Source organism: Mauremys mutica, chromosome 4 (assembly GCF_020497125.1).
Source record: "Mauremys mutica isolate MM-2020 ecotype Southern chromosome 4, ASM2049712v1, whole genome shotgun sequence".
NCBI lineage: Eukaryota > Metazoa > Chordata > Testudines > Geoemydidae > Mauremys > Mauremys mutica.
This window is the reverse complement of record NC_059075.1, coordinates 128203419-128229188: the sequence shown is the minus strand read 5'-3', so window position 1 is coordinate 128229188 and position 25770 is coordinate 128203419. Positions and strand designations below refer to the sequence as shown.

At 47.7% G+C, this 25770-nt stretch overlaps 2 protein-coding genes across 8 annotated transcripts in view; one reads left to right on the top strand and one right to left on the bottom strand.

Moving 5' to 3' along the window:
• Positions 1 to 10532, bottom strand: part of LOC123369320 (cryptochrome-1-like) — a 55097-nt gene extending 44565 nt beyond the window's left edge. For 2 of the 3 annotated variants that reach the window (XM_045014768.1, XM_045014769.1), the window contains exons 1-2: positions 10362 to 10532; positions 6364 to 6519 (exon numbers count right to left, since the gene is read on the bottom strand). The gene's annotated coding sequence lies outside the window, so the exon portion shown is untranslated. Of the gene's footprint in view, positions 1 to 5062; positions 5189 to 6363; positions 6520 to 10361 lie in introns of those variants that run through there. The other variant, XM_045014766.1, reaches the window with a different exon arrangement.
• The window catches only part of UBE2T (ubiquitin conjugating enzyme E2 T), a 35327-nt gene continuing 14819 nt past the window's right edge, over positions 5263 to 25770 (top strand). Inside the window, exons 1-2 of one of the 5 annotated variants that reach the window (XM_045014772.1) lie at positions 21133 to 21232; positions 23318 to 23442. Coding sequence is in view for 1 of the 5 variants with exons in the window: in XM_045014770.1 (XP_044870705.1) it covers positions 21307 to 21323 (17 nt within the window). In the remaining 4 variants the exon portion in view is untranslated. Of the gene's footprint in view, positions 5306 to 21087; positions 21233 to 21294; positions 21324 to 22203; positions 22250 to 23317; positions 23443 to 25770 lie in introns of those variants that run through there. The other 4 variants (XM_045014773.1, XM_045014771.1, XM_045014770.1 and 1 more) reach the window with 4 other exon arrangements.

Below are 25770 nucleotides of genomic sequence, written 5' to 3'. Positions count from 1 at the left end.
CTGCTGGGCCGCCTCGGCTCTGGAGCATGCCATCAGTTCCGCGAACATCTCGTCCCGAGTCTTTTTCTTTCGCCGCCTAATCTGAGCCAGCCTCTGCGAGGGGGATGCCGGGGCAGTCCAAGAAAGAGCAGAAGCTGTGTGATGGGAAACAGTAAGTGATTTCCTTGAACAGATACATGTTTGCGAACAGTGAACACAGTCTAGTCAGTTTCTCTGAACAAGACCATACAGGGCACCAAGTCTCACGAGATCTCAGGACAAGTTCGAGATTTTGGATTACGCTCTCATTGGCGGCGCCATTGCACAGGAGAGCGAACAAGCGGGGAGAGACAGCTGAATCCGTCTTGCAGACAGTCCTGGTAAGCCTTAAAGTAGATCATGCTTATCAGTTAGTGGATAGCTGTGCTCTCCTGCTAAAGGCAATCTGGAAAGCAGAAAGGCTGAGCCTTTTCCAGCCCCTCCCGCCAGTGCACGGGAAAGATCAATGTATGCTTGTTCTCTGTGGCCTCCAGCACGTGGCTGTTAAGCGAGGGTCGTTGTTATGCAACCTAATTTTAAACCATTAACAATAGTAACAATACACTAATTGCCCTACTTAGATGCAGCCTGTCCAGAACGACATCACCCTGAGGCGGGTCACTCGGAGTCAGAGAGAGCGGATGCTAATGGAAGCCCTGCACAGACCAGGACCATATGCAGCAATGCTGGTGGAGGCGATGATTCCTCTCTACATTAGGATGTCCTGGCGCGGAAGAGTGTGCTTCCATGGAGCACCGAATAAGGCACCTCTCCCCAGGAACCTCCTGCGGAGGCTTTTCGAGCAGCTCTCTGAGAGCTTTGTTGAACTGTCACAAGAGGATTATTGTTCAATCCCTATATGTGTGGACCTACTATTTATATAGTTTGACATTTAAAATTTTGTATATAGTATTTCTATTTTTTCTATACCTCTTTTTAAAAAAATAAAAGTTTCCATGTTTATAGCACTTACCGCCTGATCCTTCCCCTGATTCTGAGTCCGGGTTAACGGGCGGGGACGGTTGGTAGGGGATCTCTGTGAGGGTGATGAAGAGATCCTGGCTGTCAGGGCAAGCGGTATTGTGTTCGCTGTCGCCTGCGCCGTCCTCCACAAACCCTTCCTCATCTTCCCCATCGGCGAACATCGCCGAGGAACTGTCCAGGTACACTATGCCATCCTCAGAGTCCACGGTCACTGGTGGGGCAGTGGTGGCAGACCCACCAAGAATGGCATGCAGTGCCTCGTAGAAGCGGCATGTCTGGGGCTGTGCTCCGGAGCGTCCGTTTGCCGCTCTGACTTTTTGGTAACCTTGTCTCAGGTCCTTGACTTTCACGCGGCACTGCATCGCATCCCGGCTGTATCCTTTGTCTATCATGGCTTTGGAGACCTTCTCGAAGGTCTTTGCATTCCGCTTGTTGGAGCGCAGCTCCGAGAGCACAGACTCCTCGCCCCACACAGCGATCAGATCCATGACTTCCCGGTCAGTCCATGCTGGGGACCTCTTTCTATTCTTGGATTGCCCGGACTCCTCTGCTGGAGAGCTCTGCATCGTTGCAGGTGCTGCGGAGCTCGCCCCGATGTCCAACCAGGACGTCAGATTCAAAGTGCCCAGACAGGAAAAGGAATTCAAATTTTCCCGGGTCGTTTCCTGTGTGGCTGGTCAGAGCATCCAAGCTCCGATTGCTGTCCAGAGCGTCAACAGAGTGGTGCACTGTGGGATAGCTCCCGGAGCTACTAAGTTCGATTAGCATCCACACCTAGCCTAATTCGAGCTAGCCATGTCGAATTTAGCGTTACTCCACCTGTCGGGGTGGAGTACCAAATTCGAACTAAAGAGCCCTCTAGTTCGAATTAAATGGCTTCCTGGTGTGGACGGTTGAGCGGTTAGTTCGAATTAACGCTGCTAAATTCGACTTAAAGTCCTAGTGTAGACCAGGCCTTGGTAAAGAAACAGGGGCAGGTTCAGCTTCTCTGTAAAGAAACTGAACAGTCACAGGTCACGCTGCTCACTGCTCGCTGGTACTTGAAGAGTTCCTTGTCGCTGTGCAAGGCGCCTGCACAGAGCTTCACGAGCCAGGGCATTAGCGGGTAGGCTGGGTCCCCGACGATCACTATAGGCATCTGCACATCCCCAAGACTTATTTTGTGGTCTGGGAAGAAACTACCTTCCTGCAGGCGTCTAAACAGACCACAGTTCCTGAAAACACGCACGTCATGAACTTTGCCTGGCCACCCGACGTTGATGTTGGTAGAACGTCCCCCATGGTCCACCAGTGCTCGCAGCACCATTGAAAAGTAGCCCGATTTCTCAGCAGCTGACTGTGGAAGAGGTGGACGATAAGGTGCGAGGAGTTGACAACGGCCATAACTGCAGCGGGATCCGTGCTCAAAGTGCTGTGGCGCCTGCGCTGTCACTGAGCAGAAAAGCGCACGAACAGATTGCCCGCAGGCGCTTTCAGGGAGGGAGGGAGGGAGGGCGTGATTGACGGTTCAATGATGACAGTTACCCAAAACCACCCTCGACACATTTTTCCCCCCAGCATGCATTGGGGGGAAATCCCAGAATTCAAATAGGCAGCGGGGAGTGCGGGAACTGTGGGATAGCTTCCCACAGTGCACCGCTTCCAAAGTCGACACTGGCCCCGTTACTGTGGACTCACACAGTCGAACTAGTGTATTTAGTGTGGATACACAACTTCGACTTCATAAGGTCGATTCCACAAATTCGAATTAAGTTGATTCGAAATAGTCTTGTAGTGTAGACATACCCTGAGAGCTGGTGGAACCTCAAGAGACCAACTCGCAGAGGTCACAGTGATAGGTGACAGCAGAAGGTGACTGTGCAGGGCCATTGGCAACAGAGTGGTGGAGTGAACGGTGGCACAACGAACAGCTGTGGCCAGAGCGAACTGTGCCTTTTTGTCCCCCACCTGGAAGGTGTACTCACGTGAAAGCACCTCTGAACTCTGAATCTCCACTGACCAAGGACAACACCGGTGAGTGGAGTGCGGTAGAGGGAAAAGTGAGGGGCATGTTAAATAAACATTTGTTTGTTGGACTATATTTTACTCACTTTGCTCCAGAATGCTAGATTTGTGACTGGGAATGGAAACTTATATAAATATGTTTCCCAGTAGGCCAAGATTTTTAAAATGCAGTATTTGCCAAGGTTGTTATCTCACATTGTTGCTATCTTGGGAGGTCATTATGTTGGGGAGTTTCTGTACTAAACATTTTTATTATAACTAATTTTTACATAAGAATGGTCATACTGGGTCAGACCCATGGTCCATATAACCGAGTACCCTGTCTTACAACAGTGGTCAAGGCCAGGTGCTTCCCGAAGGAATGAATAGAACAGGGAATCATCAAGTGATCCATCCCCTGTTGCCCATTCCCAGCTTCTGGCAAACAGGCTAGGGACACTCAGAGCATGGCGTTGCATCCCTCTCATCCTGGCTAATAGCCACAGATGGACCTGTTCTCCAGGAATTTATCTAGTTCTTTTTAAAATCCTGTTATAGTTTTGGTCTTCACAGCATCCCCTGTCTTTTTTGGGATGAGGTAACCAGATCTGCACACAGTATGCAAGGTGTACATGTGCCATGGATTTATATAGAGGCAATATGATATTTTCTGTCTTATTATCTATCCCTTTCTTAAAAAAGCAAAGGTTTCAGAGTAGCAGCCGTGTTAGTCTGTATTGCAAAAAGAACATAAGCTTTCGTGGGCTACATCCGATGAAGTGGACTGTAGCCCACAAAAGCTTATGCTCAAATAAATTTGTTAGTCTCTAAGGTGCCACAAGTGCTCCTGTTCTTTTTAAAAAAGCAAACAGAATGTTGGGAATCACTGACTGCCACTGCACACTGAGTGGATGTTTTCAGAGAACTATCCACAATGACTGCAAGATCTTTCTTGAGTGTTAACAGCTAATTCAGACTCCTTCATTTTGTATGTATAGTTGAGATTGTTTTCCAGTGTACATTACTTTGCATTTATCAACATTAAATTTCATCTGCCATTTTTGTTGCCCAGTTACCCAGTTGTAATTCTTCGCAGTCTGCCTGGGACTTAACTATCTTGAATAGTTTTGTATCATCTGCAAATTTTGCCACCTCACTGTTTACCCATTTTTCCAGATCATTTAAGAATATGTTGAACAGCACTGGTCCCAGTACTGACCCCTCAGGGATACCACTATTTATCTCTCTCCATTCTGAAAACTGATAATTTATTCCTATCCTTTGTTTCCCATCTTTTAACCAGTTACTGATCCATGAGAGGACTTTCCTCTTACCCCATGATGGCTTACTTTTCAAAAGTCAATTTAAATTAAATACTTTTTTTAAAATGTATATTTTTTTAGAAATCTAGACCTGTTATGTGTTTTGGTGTAACTTGCATTATTCTTATGTTAAATTTGCATAATCCTAACAAAACATTTACTTTATTCATATCTCTTTTATATATCTCATTGGTCCTGACTCCCCCCCTGTAAATTCAAACACCCCCCTAATTTCAATTCCTGGGGAAACCACTGGCTGGGAGCCATCTCACTGCTTGGGGGGGGGAGAGGGAGGTGGCAGGGCAAGAGGCCCCACTGCCACCCCTGGGGGGATCTCACTGCTTGGGGGGAAGGGCAGGAGGCCCCATTGCTACCCCTGGGGGGATTTCACTGCTGGGGGGGAAGGGCAGGAGGCTCCATTGCCACCCCTGAGGGGATCTCACTACTTGGGGGGGGCAGGGCAGGAAGCCCCATTGCCACCCCAGGGGGATCACACTGCTTCGGAGGGAGCAGGGAGCCCCATTGCCACCCCTGGGACGATGAGGACCCCACTGCTGGGGACAGGCAGGAGCACTATCCCACTGTCACTGAGCAGAGGCGCTCAGCTGTTTTGCGGAGGGGCGTGGTAGAGCGGAGGCGCCCACGTGTCTCCCTGGAAGGGCGGGGGGGGGTTTCGGAATGTCCCACTCTCGCGGGGAGGGGAGGGGAGGGGAGGGAGAGCCCATTGTTCTCCAGGGGGGAGGGGGGATTGTTACCTGGCTCGCTCCGCTGCCCCGGCGGCTCTACCAGAGCCGGCCTCGCTTCCTGCTTCCGCCGGCGGGGACCGCCCCTGGGAGGCCGCTGCGCTCTGCGCTGCCCGAGGGGCCTGGGCGTGACAGGGGCGATGGGAATCCCGGAGGGGGGCAGCTATGAGGGAATCGGGGGGCGGGGACGCAGGGAGGCTGATGGAGTTTGTCGGGACTATTCCATGGTGGCTGATGATCCTGGGGCTGGGCGAGGTAAGAACTGGGGTGGGGCCATGGAGTCTGAGGGTGGGAATCAGCTCCTGGGCGTTTGATGATTGAGGGGGAATCGTGGGGGGCGGGAAGCAGGGAGTGACACTGAGATCAGCACACGTTTTTTCCACTTTTAAAGACAGATAGAAAATAAGAGAAGAAAAGTCCACATGGGCCATGGAGACCTTACACAACACTTACAATTTTATATTGTCAGTGGGTTTCATTTTGATGAGTCCTAACCTTTCTTTATCAAGATTTAGATTTCAGAAGATAAGCTGCCTGACCCATAGCCCAGTTCCAAAAGAGGAAGGTTACTAGAATTCCTTGTTTGCAAGAATAAGAACATTCCTAGGTTCAGATTCACAGTGGAGATGCTGAAATCTATAATAAGTTCTGTATTTAATATTATTTTGCTGGTAAAGGAATGAATGTTGGAGCCCTTGGCTTTGTTGTCCCCCCTCATGGGGTCTCAGGGACCAGACTCCAACCCAAGCCCCAACATCGACACTGCAGTTTTCAGCTCCATAGTCTGAGCCTCGTGAGCCCGAGTCAGCTGACCCAAGCCAACCACGGGTATTTTACTGCAGTGTGGACATACCCTTAGGGTTTTTCCTGTTAGTTATTTTTGTTGGGGTTTTATACTGAATTTTCCATGAATTGGTGACACGTTTCTCTTAAGACATTTTATCCAGTTAAAATCAAGCCAGTTTCCTCAAAAGTATCTGGATTATATAAATAATTTTTGGCAGGCGAGGGGAGTCACAGACCAATAGCCTCTATGATATGGCAAATACTGAATATTTTAAAAATTGCTAGCTTAAGCAGGACTTCAACTGGTTGACACTTGCTAATGATGATATAATTCAAACTCAATTGAACTCAACTCTGTGGCTCGAAGTTAAGCCTTGCACCTGACTTATGCAAAGACCTTGGAGGGAATTGCTGCAAGGTGGAGCAAGCAAATTGGCAAATCAAGAGTAAGGCTGAGAAGCCTCTCCTTTCAGGTCAACAAGTCATCTGAGGGCAAGTGATGTTCCAGAATCTCCAAGACTGATCACCTTATGGAGAGGAAGTCACTAAATCAGCAAACAGGACATTCCAAAATTTGATCCAGTTTCTCTGCATCTGAAGGTCCGCTAGAGAGAAGTTCTGAGCCATCACTGTCTGACTCCTTGTCTGTAGTTCCAACTCCTATTCTACAAGGCTTCTGGAGGCTGCAAGAGATGAATAGCATGCAAATCCACCGTCAGTTTAAATTAGCTGCTCCCACTAAAGATAGATTTTGGAGTCATTGTGGATAGTTCTCTGAAAACATCTGTTCAATGTGCAGCAGTAGTCAAAAAAAGCTAACAAGCTAACAAAAAAGCTAACCATTAGCAAAAGGATAGATAATAAGACAGTAAATGCCCCTCTATAAATCCAGGGTATGCCCACACCTTGAATACTGTGTGCCAATCTGATCATCCCATCTCAAAAAAGACGTGATAGAATTGGAAAAAGTACAGAAAAGGGCAACATAAATTATTAGGGTTATGGGACAGCTTCTGTATGAGGACAGATTAATAAGAATAGGACTGTTCATCTCGGAAAAGAGATGACTAAGTGGGATATGATAGACGTCTATAAAATCATGAATGGTTTGGAGAAAGTGAATAGGGAAGTATTGTTTACCCCTTCACATAACACAAGAACCTAGGGGTCACCCAATGAAAGTAATAGGCAGCAGGTTTGAAGCAAACAAAAGGAAGTACTTCACACAATGCACAGTCAACCTGTGGAACACATTGCCAGGGGGTGTCGTGAAGGCCAAAAGTATAAGTGAGTTCAAAAAATAATTAGCTATGTTCATGGATAGGTCCATCAGTGGCTGTTAGCCAAGATGGGCAGGGATGCAACCCCATGCTCTGGGTATCCCTAAATCTCTGACTGCCAGAAGCTGAGACTGGACAACGGGGTGGCTCACTAAAAAATTGCCCTGTTCCGTTCATTCTCACTGAAGCATCTGGCCCGAGCCATTGTCGGAAGATAGGATACTGGGCTAGATGGACCATTTGTCTGACCCAGTCTGGCCATTCTTATGTTTAAGTTTCTGTTAGCTGTGAGACATCCCAGCCTTTTAATTTCTTTATCATCAGGCTCTGAAAGTGTGGCTGTAGGCATGCATGGGTTTGGAGGCACTCATAAATCCCACATGAGGGAGGTACTAGTAAGAAAAGTTCCCCAGGTTTAAATGACCCTAAATATTGTCTCATAAAGACAGTAATTAAAGAGTGTTCTGTGTTCAGAAGTCTTGAGGATAATACTACCTAGCTCTTATATAGCACATTTCACCAGGTTTTTATCTGTAACTTCTGATAAATAAGAGTTGTTAGGTTTCTGCTTATCATGAGTATCCAGTATAATGGTTCTCCGAGGAGGAGGGAATGGAAAGGTATAATGCCCAGTGGGCTGGAATGCCTAGTGGTTAGCATCCACTCAGTCATGGGGCAGTGGTAGGGGAGCCCAGGCCCACCCATTTCACCGGGCTCTGACCCAGGGCCCTAGGAGGGTCAGCAGCATTAGACTTCCAGGGGGGACTGTGACATTCCTCTGGTGTTATCTGGACCGCTGATCTGCTGAGTCACTCCAATCCTTGACTCTGGGAGCCAGCCTTATCCTGCTGTGCTGTGAGAACCCCCACTCCTGAGCTGTTCACACACAGCCTCTGGTATGTAAACTGCTTAGAGTGTACAATCAAATGACACTAGCCAGTATCTCCGGTCCCAGACACAACCCTAGGAACCTCCGTCTTGCAGTGTCACATTATGCCTGCTGGACACTTCTAGCTTATATGTGTTTGTCATTTTAACAAAGAAATTCACATGTACCAGGCTTGTTATCCCAAGGGGAGTCTCTGACATGCTTCAAACCAAATGCTTCAGGTAGAATAAACAAACACATTTATTAACTACAAAAGATAGACTTTAAATGATTATAAGTCAAAGCACAAGTAGTTGGATTTGGTCAAAGAAAATAAAAGCAAAATGCATTCTAAGCTGATCTTAACACTTTCAGTGCCCTTACAAACTTAGATGCTTCTCCCCACAGGCTGGCTGGTTGCCTTTCAGACAGCCTCTCCCCTTTGATCAGCGCTTCAGTCGCTTGGTGACGATGTCTGTAGATGGAGGTGGAAGAGAGAGGAAGAGCATGGCAAACAGCTCTCCCTTTTATCATGTTCTTTCTTCCCTCTTGGCTTTGCCCCCCACCCCCTTCAGAGTCAGGTGAGCATTACCTCATCGTAGTCCCTGACTGACCAAGGGAAGGGGGATGACTCACTTTGTTGCTGCTTAGGCCAGTGTCCTTTGTTCCTGGTAGGCTGGGCTGGGTTTGCCCCATACATGCCCTGATGCGGTGTGAACTGTCCCTCTGTTCCTGGAGAATTTTGCCTGGGCTTGTTTTAAGCCATGAGGACACATTTTCAGCCTCATAACTATATACATGAAATTACAACTTATAACATTACTATAACAACAATGCTCGGTGCATCATGAACCTTCCGAAGACACCCGACATGACAAACTTTGCATTGGATACCACACAATCATATTATAAGGATGAACATGGGGGTGCAAGGTGTTCCCCTGAGATACAGAATGTCACAGGGACCCTCTGAGTTACCCTCCCCGGGTCACTTCCTACCACTGCTTCTCTCTGCTTCTGGTCTCAGATAGGGGAAAGGGAAACCAAACCATCAGGCTCACAGTTCAGTCCTGGTACTTCAGGGAGGCATCTCTAGCTCCTTTTGGCAGAAGCCTTTAGGGTAGCTCTGTGCTCTTTTCCAGCCTTCTGAGCTGGGGTTGTTACCTTTTCAACCTTTTCTCCACTTGGCGCATTCTCTGCAGGTTTAACAGGCTAGCTGGGCCCAGTACTGTCCTTTAACTGCTTCCATCCCAGTGTGGGGTTTGTATACCCCATCACAAAAGGGTTAGGGTTTGCCTACATGGGTAAGTTATACCGGTATATGGTAAGGTGTGAATTCAATGTGCTGTAGTTATACCGATAGAACTCCCCATGTGGACACTTATTCCGGTTTAAGAATGACTATTTTGGTTTAGCTTTAACCTCTGCCAAAATAACAAGCTAAACAGAAAAAAGCACTCTTATATTGGAGTAAATGTCCACATTCAGAGCTCTATTGGCGTAACTACAGCACTTTTAATTCACACCTTGTTTTACACCGGTGTAATTTCTCTATGTAGACAAACCATAAGAAAGATGCTTTATAATTGGCTCTGAGGATCCTCTGATGATCTGGTTTCAGTATTAGGCTACTTGATTCACATTATAGATTTGATTGACTTTGGTAAAATTCTTTAGTACAATCAATAACCAAACACAGCTACCTACTTAGGAACTTACTTTTGGCATTAATCTGTTGATACAAGTCCAATCCAATATTGAGACACGACTTGTTGATTTGATGGAGTTATTTGTTTAGTACTAATAATGATGGCTTAGCTCCAGTGATAGTTTTTTCTTGTTTTTTAAATCTTAATTTAAGAGTTTTAATACAATTTATAAAAAAGAAACTGGTACTTACTGCTTTCAATAAGCAACATGGGTCCAGAACCTTTAAGGGCCTAAACTGGATACCAGCCTGTTAGATTAAAAGTCAGACCAGAACCTCCTAATAAGTTTATGGTTCTCACAAAATGCATTGGATGGCTGGGGTATGTGGGGGTAGCAGGCCTGGGGACATGGCCAGGGGCCTGTAGTGCTGTCCCACAGGACTTGGTGGTGAGTGGAGCAGAGATTGGCTCACATGGGGTTCACTCCAGAGGGGGATTGGGCAGGGACAGGGAGGGGTCTCTTATGAAGGGGGTCTGCCTTTTCCTGTGCCGTAAGGGTCACAGTAACATCATTATTGCTATATTGGATTTAGAAGCAGACTGGATGGGAGCAGGGTTCCCCCTAAAAACATTGCAAATACCCGATGGCCACGAGTTTGGCCCAGCGAGAGAGACTGTCATTTCCTGGTTTGCTTGCAGCCTTGTTAAGCATGTTTCATGTTATTTACCTCCTTCCTGGTGATCCTTGAGCCCTTCCCAGAATCAGCTGCTGTCTCCTTTCTGGAGATCTTCAAGTGATTTGCAAGGGTCAGCCCTGGCTCCTTCCTGAGAATCTCTCCTATGTGGCACCAGCTTCCTTATATAACAATAATTTGAAGAACGGGGTCATGAGACAGAATTGAGGTCACTCCAGCTCTGCTGGCAAAGGCTGCAATTGAGATTATACAATTTCATGTGACTGATACAAGCAGAGGGAGGAACCTTTAGTAAGCTTTAAACAGTCAGGTTACAATAGGTCATCTTAGGACCTCAGGGCAGAATCCACAGGCAAAAGGAAATGCAGCCTCATTTCCTCTATAACAGCTGGTATATTTTTATGTATTTTGGTGAATTTTAAGATGTTTCTCCCAAATGCATTAAAGAGTTGAGTTGATACTGGGGCTGGCAGTGTGAGCAATAAAGAAGTCAGATTGTCTTACAGTGAGGTGCTCACATCCTCTGGTGAGTGGGTTTGAGTTATTTAACAGTTCTGCCATGATGTCATGATAGTGCTTTTTTTGGTCTCATTTTTTTTCAGAGAGAAATTACTGAAAAATGGATAAATCTATTTTATAATAAATTTCCTAATAGCCCCATACTGCGTTATTCATTGTTATTTTCAAATGCTATTATTCTATACTCATATAATCAGCATGTTCAAAGCTCATATAGGACACACAAGACTGAAAGGTGGTCGAGCAGTTATTGGCTAGGGAGCTCTATGCCTTCTGACACAACCAAAGAAATCTCTCTCCAGTCAGTGGTTCTCAACCTGCAGCCTGCAGGCCACTTGTGGCCCAATGAGCACAGAGCTGCAGCCCATGTGACATCATCCTCAGGGCCATACAGGTAGTATTGGATGCGGCCCATAATGGTAAATAGGTTAAGAACCAATGATAGATTATTACAGCTCCAAACACTATCCTGCTGTGGTAAAAGTTGTCATTTGGGTCTCTCTACACCAGGGAAATGATCTGCAGCCAGGGCTGCCCAGAGGATTCAGGGGGCCTGGGACAAAGCAATTTCGGGGGCCCCTTCCATAAAAAAAAGTTGCAATACTATAGAATACTATATTCTCGTGGGAGCCTGGGGCAAATTGCCCCACTTGTCCTCCCCCCCCCCCCCCCCCGTGGCCCGGTCTGCAGCTGCCAGTTTCTTATTACACTTTCTGTAATAGGCTGAGAAAGTGTATTTGTAGAGAGAACAAGACCTATCAGCTAAACTATTTTCAACATCACTTTATGGCTGTGGAAAAGCTTTGGCTGAAGAAGTGAGGTTTAAGATTAGCTTTGTAAGTGGTAATAATGTTTCTCGAAAAGCTCACTGTTGTAATAATAATTGTGTTGTCTCTGATATTTACAATGCAAAGATTTATAAACCTGTTCAAACTTCCTAAATAAAGAGTTTAAAAAAAATTAGTGCAGAGGTGGAATCTGAACCAGCTCCCCATAACACAGCAGCATAGTGAGCAGAGTGCCAGGGTGATGTACTCTGTCAGCAACCAATGACAGTATGGAGGTGGGCTGCTGCATTCTGGACCAATTAATGCTTTTTATAATGTTGGGGTGCTCATTCCTAGCTACAGTGAGCTGCAGTAATCCAACCAAGAGAGTGTGAAAACATAAAATGTAATGGCCAGGTCAGCGCTTTACAGGATGGGGTGCAGTCTTCTAGCCAGCAGCAAATTGAAGATGGCATTTGAAAGCCATTAAAGACTATCCCTTTCCCTTGGCATCTGAAAGGGATCTTTTTGAGGTGGTGTCTGTTGTGTACAAATGATAGGATGTGCTGTTTGTAACTTTTTGAGGTGGTGTCTGTTGTGTATAAATGATAGGATGTGCTGTTTGTAACTTAATGGCTTTTCTCCATCTGCTGCCATGGCACCTTGTGCTGTGATCTTGTTGGCTATTGCAAGCTAATGAAGTTTGGGTACATGGATGGGATACCACCTACAAATACCTAAATGAATTATAGAAGATGGAGAGACCCTAGACCAGTCTTGCTTGCCAGTGCAGGTTTGAACCATACACTTCAATATCTAGTGTTTTGCCTCAAGATTTACTCCTAAATTTAATTTGAATGTGGTAGTAGAACAGATTCACTTCAGCTTGAGTCCTGTGAGTTTGAAATGCACAGTACACTTTTTTTTGCAAATAATTCACCTTCAGATAAACATTGGTCCTCCATACATATGTATATAGATATCCCTTTGCAAATGCTTTGATCCTTGAATTACATACAGTGGAACCCAGTTTATCATCATCACACTTGTTTCCTGGACACTATATTGCCTCAGGGAAAAAGCAACACCACTGTATGAAACATAGATAAAGGCCACAGTGCACCACACTTATTGAAGGGCTCTGGGCTTTGTTGAATAAATGCTGCACTTATGTAATTTTTAACCAGTCATTTAAACAGGATTTATTTATATATCACTGGGGAAAGTATCTGAGTTTGGCTAGTTTTACATATAATAGCAGGGGCACCTTCAAATCAATTGGAGTATGTCTACCCAGCAGGAAGGAGGTGTAATTCCCAGCTTGGGTGGACGTACACACGCTAGCTCTGCTTGAACTAGCACCTAAAAACAGCAGTGGGGCTGCAGCAGCCTGGGCTAGCTGCCTGAGTCCATACATAGAGTGGCAGGTGAGATTGCACATGGGCAGCTAGCCTAAACCTCTGCAACCACACAGCTATCTTTAGGTGCTAGTTGAACAGAACTAGTGCGTGTACATCTACCTGAGCTGGGAATTACACCTCCCACCTGCTGTGTAGACAAACACTCATATGTAATATCAAAATAAACAATGGGATACTATATTCATATTCTTTTTTCATGTTTAATGCAGTAAAGAAAACAATTTTTGAATCTGTCTGAATTAACTATAGAATTCCCACCTTCCTACACCAGAGAAAGCACAGATAGCAGGCACCATTGCATGTGGATTGCTTCAGAATACAAAGGAAGTGTGTACAGGGCCCTGTCTACTTCAGGGTGCACTAGGACCAGATTCTGTGGCTAGGCCCCCTAAATTCAATTGCAAGGACTCCCTAATTCTGCAGCAATGTTAATTTTACCTACTAAACAATGTATTATGTGACCTTATCTATGCCCAAGCCACAGAGGATATATTATAGAGCTTAGGTAGCTATCCTGGTTCTCTATCTTAAGGTACGTCTACACTACGGGACTATTCCGAATTTGCATAAACCGGTTTTGTAAAACAGATTTTATAAAATCGAGTGTGCGCGGCCACACTAAACACATTAAATCGGTGGTGTGCGTCCATGGTCCGAGGCTAGCGTCGATTTCTGGAGCGTTGCACTGTGGGTAGCTATCCCGTAGCTATCCCATAGTTCCCGCAGCCTCCCCCGCCCCTTGGCATTTCCGGGTTGAGATCCCAGTGCCTGATGGGGCAAAAATCATTTTCGCGGGTGGTTCTGGGTACAGCCTCACCCCTCCCTCCCTCCCTGACAGCGGCAGACAACCGTTTCGCGCCTTTTTTGCTTGGTGAACCGTGCAGACGCCATAGCACAGCAAGCATGGACCCTGCTCAGCTCCATACCGCAATCGTGGATGTTTTAAACACCTCGCGCACTCTCGTGCAGTATATGCTGAACCAGGACCTTCGAACCGAGGCGAGTAAGAGGCGGATACGGCAGCGCGGCGATGACAGTGATGAGGACGTGGACACAGAATTATCTCAAACCGCGGGCCCCGGCGCTTTGGAGATCCTGATGGTAATGGGGCAGATTCTATCCATTGAACGCCGATTTTGGGCCCGGGAAACAAGCACTGACTGGTGGGACCGCATTGTGTTGCAGGTGTGGGACGATTCCCAGTGGCTGCGAAACTTTCGCATGCGTAAGGGCACTTTCATGGAACTTTGTGACTTGCTTGCCCCTGCCCTGAAACGCCATAATACCAAGATGAGAGCAGCCCTCACAGTAGAGAAGCGAGTGGCGATAGCCCTGTGGAAGCTTGCAACGCCAGACAGCTACCGGTCAGTCGGGAATCAATTTGGAGTTGGAAAATCTACTGTGGGGGCTGCTGTGATGCAAGTAGCCAAAGCAATCACTAAGCTGCTGCTACGAAAGGTTGTGACTCTGGGAAACGTGCAGGCCATAGTGGATGGCTTTGCTGCAATGGGATTCCCTAACTGTGGGGGGGCGATAGATGGAACCCATATCCCTATCTTGGCACCGCAGCACCAGGGCACCCAGTACGTAAACCGGAAGGGGTACTTTTCAATGGTGCTGCAAGCACTGGTGGATCACAAGGGACGTTTCACAAACATCCACGCGGGATGGCCAGGGAGGGTTCATGACGCTCGCGTATTCAGAAGCACTACTCTGTTTAAACGGCTGCAACAAGGGACTTACTTCCCAGACCAGAAAATAACAGTTGGGGATGTTGAAATGCCTGTCGTTATCCTGGGGGACCCAGCCTACCCCTTGATGCCATGGCTCATGAAGCCATACACAGGCAGCCTGGACAGTGGTCAGGATCTGTTCAATTACAGGCTGAGCAAGTGCAGAATGGTGGTGGAATGTGCATTTGGCCGTTTAAAGGCGCGCTGGCGCACATTACTGACTCGCTCAGACCTCAGCCAAACCAATGTCCCCTATGTTATTGCTGCTTGCTGTATTCTCCACAATCTCTGTGAGAGTAAGGGGGAGACCTTTATGGCGGGGTGGGAGGCTGAGGCAAATCACCTGGCCGCTGATTACGCGCAGCCAGACACCAGGGAGATTAGAAGAGCACACCAGGAAGCGGTGCGCATCAGAGAAGCTTTGAAAACGAGCTTCATCAATGGCCAGGGTACAGTGTGACTGCTGTGTTTGTTGATGAACACCCAACCCCCTTGATTGACTCAGTCCCTGTAAGCAACTCCCCCTCCCCCTTCGAGTACAGCTTACTTATGCAAATAAAGTCACTCATTTAAAAAGCATGAATTCTTTATTGATTCATTATAAAAAGAGGGAGAGAAGTAAGGGTGTGCTTTGGGAGGAGGAAAGGAGGGATGGAGAAGGCCATTAAAAAAATAAAATTCAGAGTAACGACATCCTTCTGGTTGGGCTGTCCACGGGGGTGGAGTGGGCGGGTGCACGGAGCCTCCCCCCACGCGTTCTTACACGTCTGGGTGAGGAGGCTAAGGAACATGGTGAGGGGGGAGGGTGGTTATACAGGGGCTGCAGCGGCACTCTGTGATCCTGCTGCCGTTCCTGAAGCTCCACAAGACGCCGGAGCATGTCAGTTTGATCACGCAGCAGCCCCAGAGTTGCATCCCGCCACCGCTGATCTTCCTGCCGCCACCGCTGATTTTCCTGCCGGTCTTCCTGCCGCCACCTCTCATCTCGGTTGTCCCTCCTGTCCTCACGTTCATCCCTCCTGTCCTCACGTTCACTGGCCTCTTTCCTGTAATTTGAAACCACGTCCTTCCACTCATTCAGATGAGCTCTTTCATTGCGTGTAACTTCCATAATATCCGAGAACATCTCATCTCGCGTCTTCTTTTTCCTCCGCCTTATCTGTGCTAGCCTTTGGGATGGAGGAGGGACGCTTGAAATATTTGCAGCTGCATGAGGGAGATAAATATTTAGAAAGATACATTTTACAGAACAATGGTTATACTCTTTCACAGTGAAAAGCACTATTCACCTTACATAGCACATGTGATTTCCCTACAAGGTCGCATTTTTCATCTTAATAGTGCCTGCTTGCAACTCTTGGGTTACAGATCTCAGACACAGGTCCAGGCATCAGGATTCAGCTTGCATGCGGCCATGGTAAGCCACTGTCTCAGTGATTTACCCCTCCCCCCCCAACGCATGGCTAATACCACGCTAGCTCCCTGCTAATCAACAACCTTCCCCCTCCCCCCCACCCACTGCTTGTCCGGTAGCTTGGGGAAGATCGCCTCGCCGGTGACCAAACAGAAAAGATCATCGGCATTTCACTCCTCCCCTCCCCCCGCTTCGCTACGTGCAGGAAAGTGTTTTTTTTAAGCTGCTGCATTCCACGAACCCAGTAGAAAAATGGCCACCCCCCCTTACTTAAATTCCTGATTTCTAACCAGGTTATCCTGAACGATATCACTTTGCTGAGGATAACAGAACAAGATAAAGAGCGCATGCTTCTTGAATGCCAGCAGTCACCGGGACCATACGCCGCTATGCTTTGCCACGCAATGATACCTGATTACTTGCTACATGCATGGCATGGTAAAGTGTCCTACCATGGTGGGCGGAACAAGGATGCTTTGCCCAGAAACCTTCTGCAAAGGCTTCTGGAGTACCTACAGGAGCGCTTCATCGAGATGTCCCTGGAGGATTTCCTCTCAATCCCCGGACATGTTAACAAACTTTTCTAAGTAACTATACTGTCTGCGAATGCGTCCCAAGTCCTCAGGGCAAATCAATCATTAAAAAAGGCTTGCTTAAAAAACACTGTTTGCTATTTGCAAAGGTACACTCACCAGAGCTCCCTTCCATGGCGTCATTCTCTGGAATAGTTGCTTGTGAGGGCTGGGAGCAGGGTAATTCCGTCAGGGTGATAAAAAGCTCCTGGCTGCTGGGGGTCACGGAGTGCTGTGTGCTCTCTGCGAGGTCTTCCTCCTCTTCTTCATCTTCATCTTCCCCGTCTGACATGGCAGAGATTACAACCCCCACCTCGGAATCCACGGTCAGGGGTGGGGTACTTGTGGCGCAGCCCCCTAAAATTGCATGCAGCTCAGCATAGAAGCGGCATGTTTTTCGACCTGCCCCGGACCTTCCGTTTGCTTCTTTGGTTTTCTGGTAGGCTTGTCTGAGCTCCTTAACTTTCACTCTGCACTGCACGGAGTCCCTGCTGTGGCCTTTATCCGTCATAGACTTAGAAATTCTTTCAAATACTTTTTCATTTCGTCTTTTGGAACGCAGTTCTGTTAGCACTGAATCCTCTCCCCATATAGCGATCAGATCCATTACCTCCCGAGCGGTCCATGCTGGGGCTCTTTTTCGATTCTCAGGAGACTGCATTGTTAACTGTGCTGATGAGCTGTGCGTGGTCACCTGTGATGATGAGCTCTCCACGCTGGGGAAGCAGGAAATGAATTTCAAAAGTTCGCGGGGCTTTTCCTGTCTACCTGGCCAGTGCATCCGAGTTGAGAATGCTGTCCAGAGCGGTCAGTGGTGCACTGTGGGATAGCTCCCGGAGGCCAATACCGTCGATTGCGGCCACACTAACCCTATTCCGATATGTTAATACCGATATTAGCGCTACTCCTCTCGTCGGGCAGGAGTACAGAAACCGATTTAAAGAGCCATTAAAATCGATATAAGGTGCCTCCTAGTGTGGACGGTTGTGGCGTTAAATCGGTTTTAGGCTCCTAAAACCGATTTAAACGCCTAGTGTAGACCAGGCCTGAGTCTGTTATAATGCATGCTTTGTGCTCTGGAGGTCCCCATTTCATTCCTTGGTATCACACAAGGTGGCGGCTGTTATAATAATTCATTGTATACCCAGGAAATATCCCATCCCCAGTCATCCAACAGCAGCAGCTCGAGCTGAAAATAGTCTCTGAATTACAATTCTTGAATGTTTAGTTTCAATGATAGATTGATTTTGTTGTGTTCTTCATTTGAGACTGCTCTATGGAATTCAGCAGTTACAATGTTGTCCAAGTGACTTGGCTTAGAATTTCCTTCCTTCACCCCATGTGAGCTAGGAAAGGGGGGAACTTGTAGTCAGCATCAGCAATTAATCTTCTCGGCTCCCCTTGCCTTGGCTGCTGCTCTGGTCTCTAGGCTGCCTAGCGGCCCAGCCTGCATTTTAGACTCCCTACACTCCCTAGCTGAACTCTAGCACTTGTTCCCTGTCTTGTTCCTGCTCCTCCTCACTGAAAACATGTAATCCAATGACCGCCCTCTTGTGAGAAAGTTGGAGAGCAAGAGACAACTGCGGGCAGGTCCCAGCAGGGCAGGGAGACAGAAAACAGAAGCTCAGCACCTAGCAGCAGGAAAATGATAAATTCAGCAGAAAAATGCGGATTTCTGTGGTATCTTGGAAAAATGCAAGATTCCGCAACTGCAGAGTCCAGGAGTCCACAGGCCCCGAGTGAGATGGCTGGGGCAGTTTACATCTCTTAGAGCAGGGGTGGGCAAACTTTTTGGCCCAAGGGCCACATCGGGGTTACGGAACGGTATGGAGGGCTGGGTAGGAAAGGCTGTGCCTCCCCAAACAGCCTGGCCCCTGCCCCCATCCGACCCCTCCCACTTTCCGCCCCCTAGCTGCCCCCTCACAGCCTCCCACCGATCCAACCTCCCCCTGCTCCTTGTCCCCTGACCACCCCCTCCCGGGACCCCACCTCCTATCCAACTGCCCCCTGCTCCCTGTCCCCTGACTGCCCCCCAGAACCTCCTACCCCTTATCCAATCCCTCCCGCTCCCTGCCCCTTTACCATGCCACTCAAAGCAGCAGGACTGGCTCATTGGAAGGAGTGGTGGGTTAGAGTGCTCCCTGCACGGCAGCGTGGCAGGGGGGACAGCAGGGGAGAGGCCGGGGGCTAGCTAGTTTACCCACCTCTGTTTTAGAGCCATTGTTAGAGGTTCTTTACAAATTCAAATAGGCATTATGTAGGCCAGGGTTTGTCTACACATGAACATTAATCTGGAATAAAATAGGGTATGAATTAAAAGAAGATTATCTATTCCCAATTAACTCACATGTGGACACTCTTATTCTGGAATAAGCATGTTTTATTCCAAATTATCTTAATCCACTGCATTAAACTAATTGAGAGCAAGACACTCTTAGTGCAGAGTAAGAGCGTCTGCACATGGAACTATTTAGGAATAGTTATTTGGGAATAGCTATTATGGCATAACTCCAATGTAGGCAAGCCCTTACACATAGGGCATGTTTTGAGATTATTTTCCCAAATGTAAGAGCTAGAAATTTAATTTTTAAACAAAAGCTGATTTTCTGGAGCATGGTTCCATGGCAACGACTGAAGCTGATATCGCAGAATCACAGAATACGTGAAGCTTTGTTTATATGTTTTATAAAATACCATGCTCATGTATGGTGCTGTCTAAATAATAAGGCAATGGGATAAATAAATGTTTGTTTGTCTGTATTAGGGCTGTTTTGTTGGCTGCAGCCTCTCTTTGTCCAGAGACAGTTCAGGAATTCAATCGTTAATTGAAATTGTATCTGAATTTTTAAGGAATCAGTTTACAAAGGAACCACAAAGCCCAGGTTGAGGCCTCTGGAGTCTGGTACAAGCATTTACTAGGCTGAGAGTTACAAATATCCAGAGATGGGGATAATATGAAAGTATTTTTCTTTAATGGATTTCTTTGGTGTCTGATAAGCAAGGGCGCCAGATAGCAGAACTTGGTCTATTGCCATCATGTAAAGAGAGACTAAAGCCCCATCTTCCTCCAGTTATAACTCAGTCACCACGTATTTATGGGATGACCAGATTACAACAGGTTATAAATCTGTAGCCCAGATGCTGCTATGAGAGAGCGATATATCATTATTATTTGTATTGCAGTAGGGCCTAGGAGCCCCAATCAGGGACCAGGACCCCACAGTATAAACACAGAACAAAAAGTCAGTCCCTTCCCCACAGAGTTTATAGTCTAAGTACCTGTGCAGCCAAGGCCTTTGTGGGGAGGGGAGGGGAAGCAAGAATTCACCTCAACCAGTTCTTAAAGTGGTCTGAATAAAGTTTGTGGGGATCTATCATAATCTAGGAGCAGCAGCTTTGGAAAGACAATGCTTTAAGTGCACCCCTCAGCGACTCAGACTGACTTAAAACCTTATTTTTACTGGGTCTGCAACCCCTTGTAACATGTCCTGGCACAAACTGATCTTACACATTGACCACAGCCAGCTACTGTACAGTGTGACTAACCCTGAGCATGCAAAAAAATCACGAGTCAGGCCCCCAAATCTAAAGATTTAAATAGATATATAAAACTACAGGTCTCTTTCCCTCCGCCTTCTCATTTACAAGCCTTTGGGGTGACACAACTCTTGCTTCACAACAGCACCAGGTGTTTCTCCACCACCCTGAGTGGCTGCAAACCAGGCTGGAGATCCTCAGGCAAGCCCCTGACCCTAGCAGCTGGGGTGAGACCTCCCTGCTTCCATGAGTGTGTGCGTGCAAGCATGTGTGAAATTCTCACACCATCCCATGACTGCAGCAGTTGGGGCAAAACCTCCCCTTCCCCCAGCGAGGCCTGTGTGCCAGCACACATATGCGAGCACTGCTAAGAGGTGACATTCTCAGGCAATCCTGACTCCAGCAGCTGGATCCAAACCCCCCATATAGTGATGTGTGTGTACCTGCACACACGCACACGTGTCCTCAATAAAGTGTGCAAACCCAGCCCATCCCATGCATCCCAGGGGTCAGAACCCCCCTCCCAGTGTGGACTGGGCTCAAGCCCCATCCACCCCCAGGGCCCTGCCTAGGAGGTGCAGGGCAGCAGAGAGGCCACTGACCTCCCTCATCCCGCCCCCTGGGGGGAGGGTGTCCGCGAAGAGAGGGGGCGGGACCCCAAGATAGCTTCTCCAATCCCACACCACGTCTCCTCCCCGCTCCCGAGGTTTGAAGCCCCAGGGCGGTGCCTTCGGGTCCCCTCCGGCCAATCAGCTCCGCGCTCCCCGCAGATCGGCACCTCTGCAGAGCGACTCAGAGTGGGCCCTGCTGGTTGCTAGGCGCCCCGGGAAGTCCCGCCCCTGGGTGTGGGGAGGCGGGGCCGCCAGTCCAGTCCCGCGTTGCCCCTCGCACCCACCGTGTTCGGTTGGCTGCGGCGGCGTCCCGAGGCCGAGGCTGTGCGGGTGAGTGGGGGTGGGGCGCTCGGTCACCCACGCGGGGAGCCCGGGGCCGCCTCAGCATGGCAGGCGGGGTGGTCATGGCGGAGGGGGGCAGGTAGCTCCCGTGGGGGGTGACCAGGGCCCTGGAGCCGGGGTGGGGGTAGGTGGCCCCGTGGGAGGTGACCCTGATCCGCGGGGCAGTTAGTCCCAATGGGGAATGACTCTGACCCTGGGAGTGGGGTGGACATAGGGGGCAGTTAGCCCTCCGGGGGTGTGTGACCCTGACTCTGCGGGAATGGGGGGCAGTTACCCCTCCTGGGGGGGGAGGGGGTGACCCTGACTTTGGGGAAATAGGGGGCAGTTAGCCCTCATGGGGGGGTGACCCTGACTCTGGGAAAATGGGGGGCAGTTAGCCCTCCTGGGGGGGGTGACCCTGACTCTGGGGGAATGGGGGGCAGTTAGCCCTCCTGGGGGGGTGACCCTGACTCTGGGGGAATGGGGGGCAGTTAGCCCTCATGGGGGGGGTGACCCTGACTCTGGGGGGGAGGGGCTGGATTGGGGGCAGGTGGCCTCCATGGGGGAGTGATCCTGACCCTGTGAGTGGGGTGGTCACAGACAGGCAGGTGTCCCCCCCCGGAGGGGGTGACCCTGACTCTGGGGGTGGGCTGATCATGTAGGGGTGGGGGGAAGTTAGTCCCCATGGGAAGTGACCCTGATTCTTGGGGCAGGTTGGTTATAGTGGGGGGATGGGAACAGTTACTCCCTATGGGGAATGTCCCCGAACAGGGATTTCCCCACTTTCCTCCAGCTAGTCGTTTTCCAGCTAGATCTAGTTTTTTAAATTTTCTAGTTTGAAAAAAAAATCATCTTGTTGTTTGGAAATTTGAATTGAAGTTGAAACATTAACACACACTTTAAAAGCATATGTATGGTAAAATACTTGTTCCTGAAAATGCATAATAGGTTTGAAACTATGAACAAAGACTAGCTGTCTCCCGCAGCTGTTTGTTATGACAGTGCTGGCTCATTCATTTCAGACAGGTTGGCTGATCTAATAATTTTAAATTACGATTTATAAACAACAGTAAATCATCATAAATGCAAATACTGATGTTTATTGGTGTTTTATGATGTTTAAAATGTGAGACCAAGAGTTAGCGCCAAATTGCTTTGCCGACAAAAATATATGAAACTTGCTTACAGTAACTGGGCAGCCACAGTAAGCTTAACTCTTTTATTGAAACTTCATGAAAGTTTATGCATATATATAGAAGGAATTAATATAATTTCTTGTTCTTGGGATGACTAGATTAGTGTGTTTAGTGACTTTGCTCTAGAATGCTAGATTTGTGACTGGGAAACTTATAGAAATATGTTTCCTATTAGTCAAGGTTTTTTTAAAATGCCTTATTTGCCAAGGTCGTTATCTTGCATTGTCGCTATCTAGAGAGGTCATTATCTTGGGGAGTTTCTGAACTAAAACACTTTAATAATTTTTCAAAAGTAAATTTAAATTAAATACATTAAAAAAATTGATATATATTTTGCTTTAGAAATCTAAAACTGTTATGTGTTTGGTGTAATTTGCATTGCCCTCTGTTAAATTTTCATTATCCTAACAAAACATTTAATTTATTAATTATGACAGTCTGTACTCTTATGTTCACTCTTTTTACAAGGCTAGGATAAATTTTGCACAAAGTATGCCTTGTGAGGTATCATTTCAAAACTCATCATCTGTCAAACTTTATTGTCCTGGTAAAATGTGTAGCAACATTGTATGTGAAGTTATAGAATTCTACTTTATAAGGCATGTTCCAAGTCTGGGGAACCAGCTTCAAACCGGTTCCCCAGAGACAAAAGACTAGCCAACACTTCATCCAGGTGTCAACAAAATCAAACGGACTATCACCTGGTTAATTGGCCATTCTTTGGCAGGAAGAAAGGTGTGAGTGAGAACTTTACATATTGACAGCAAAACAGCTGGAAGTTTCTGGCCTCCAGTCTCCTATCACCTGAACCCTAGATGGAGATGATCTTCAAAGGGAGAAGAGAACTATAAGAAATGAGGAGAGAAGCCCCAAAACACTCCTTTCTCTTTGCTCACAGCATCAGAAACACCTGAAGGAACACTGAACTGGGGAGGGAGCTTGGCTGAAAGGATTCTAGCCAGCGAGACTGCAAAAGCATGTTGTGAGAAAGACATTGTACTTTGAATTCACTTAGCCTGCTAAGTAAGTTATTAGTTGCATTTTGCCTTTTATATTTTTGTAACCAATTTTGACTTTTATGCCTCATTACTTGTAATCACTTACAATCTTTCTGTGGTTAATAAACTTGTTTTATTGATTTATCTAAACCAGTGTGTTTGGATTAAAGTGTTTGGGACTCTCCACCTGAGATAACAGGGTTTGTGCATATCAATTTCTGTTTATGTAATGATGGATTTTATGAGAGCTTGCATTGTCCAGTAGAGTGCTGGACAGTACAAGATACATATTTCCGGGGGAAAGTCTGGGACTGGAGAGTTTGCTGGTGTTCTGCAGTGTAATTCATGAATGACTGACTATAGCACTCATACCGTGTAGCTGGGAGCAAGTTACATGCTGGAGGCTGTGTGTGAACAGTCCAGGAGTGGTTGTTCTCACAGTGAAGCAGTGTAAAAGACACCCCAGGTTCAAAAATTAAGGGGCAACAGCTGTTCAACAGTCCAGATTGTATCCTGGGTAATGTCACATTCTTATTATATGTTTTATATGTTGCAGGTCAAAGTGAAAATGAAAAGGCAAAAAACAATTCAATTTTTCCATCAAAGGTCTCAAAAACCAGCCACAATGAAGAACACACCAAGAATCAGGAATATATCAACATGTCATCTGAAGGTTCAAGTGATGTGTTTGTGCTTCTGACTGTTCGGATGTAGATACAACTACCTACTGAAGAAACAGTGTCTCCACAACCTGAAGGCAGTTCCCAGTGTTTGTTGGTCAAGCTTTTTCCATTTATTGAAGTTACAAAAGATGGTGCACCTCTTGCAAAAAAGCTAATGAAGAAGGAAAGCTTCCCACTTGCTACAACTGGTAATACTGGAGGAGCTTAGTTTGCCAGACTTATCAGCAAAGCCAATGCTGATAAACTACATGAAAAGGCTGCAAAACACCAAGCCTCTGTAGTGCATCAACATGCAGAAAGCCTTATAAGCCAGTTACTGTCAAAACCAAGTCTAGAAGTATTTAATGAGGCCGTTAAGAATGCTGAATACACAACACAGTTTGTGGGAACAAACATGGCGGTCGCATCATACTTTCTATTTAAGTAAGAGATACCACACACTACAAACTGGAGGTCATTGTTAAGTGCATTGTCACTTGTTAACCCTGAAGCTAGATACTAATTCTGAACAAGACCGGCAAATGCTCTCTATCTTTCTGCAAGAAACTCAAGTGGTTAGAAGCATGCGGTGCAACAGTGAAAGACTCAGCAGTTGAAAAAGTGAAGAATTCTCTTACCACATTCAAAAAATTTGCATACATGGCTCATGAATGCACTGATGCAAGTGTGTGTCAAGTATTAAGTCATTGTGTACGTTATCTTGATGTCAGTGGTAGGCCAGTAGATGCATTTCTAGATGTTCGGGTTATAGAAGAGACATCGGCTGCATCTGTGACCAGGGCCGCCCAGAGGATTCCGGGGGCCCGGGGTCTTCGGCGGCGGGGGGGCCCTTCCGTTCCGGGACCCGCCGCCGAAGTGCCCCGAAGACCCGCGGCGGGAGCTCCCCACCACCGAATTACCGCCGAAGCGGGACCCGCCGCCAAAGTGCGGCGGGGGGGGGGTCCCCGCCGCGGGTCTTCGGGGCACTTCGGTGGCGGGTCCCGGAACGGAAGGGGTCCCTCGCCGCCGAAGACCAGGCTGCGCTTCGGCGGCGGGTCCCGCTTCCCCCCGGCCCCAGCCTCTTACCCCCGGCTCCCTCCTCGCCCGGAGTCTCAGCGCCTCGCCGGAACAGCCGCAGCTTGTGGCTGGCGGGGCCTGAGCTCCGTCCCGCTCAGAGCCGCGTGGTGAGGGGGCGGGGCTGGGAGCTCCACGCCGAGCAGAGGGGGCGGAGCTCCCAGCCCCACCCCCTCACCACGTGGCTCTGAGCAGGGCGGGGCTCAGGGGCTCCGCCAGAGAAATCAAGCGCTGAGGCTCCAGGAGAGGGGCGGAGGCGGGAGCCTCCGCTGTTCTCTTGGGGGCCCCTGCGGAGCCCGGGGCAAATTGCCCCCTTTGCCCCCCCCCTCTGGGCGGCCCTGTCTGTGACAACCCACATCTTAGAAGAGTTAAATGTTTGTAAATTGGACCCCAATTGTGCTTGTGCATTTGATGGAGCAGCAAACTTCATTGGAAGACATGGTGGAGTACAAGCTTTGCTCAGAGAAAAGTGTAACCCTAATCTCTCCTATGCACACTGCAAAGGCCATCTACTCCAGCTAGCACTAGTACGAGCTGCAGAATCTTCAAAAGACATTAAAAAAGCCATAATTGTAATGTCTTCATTGTGCTCTTTTTCAGCAAGAGTCCAAAAAGAC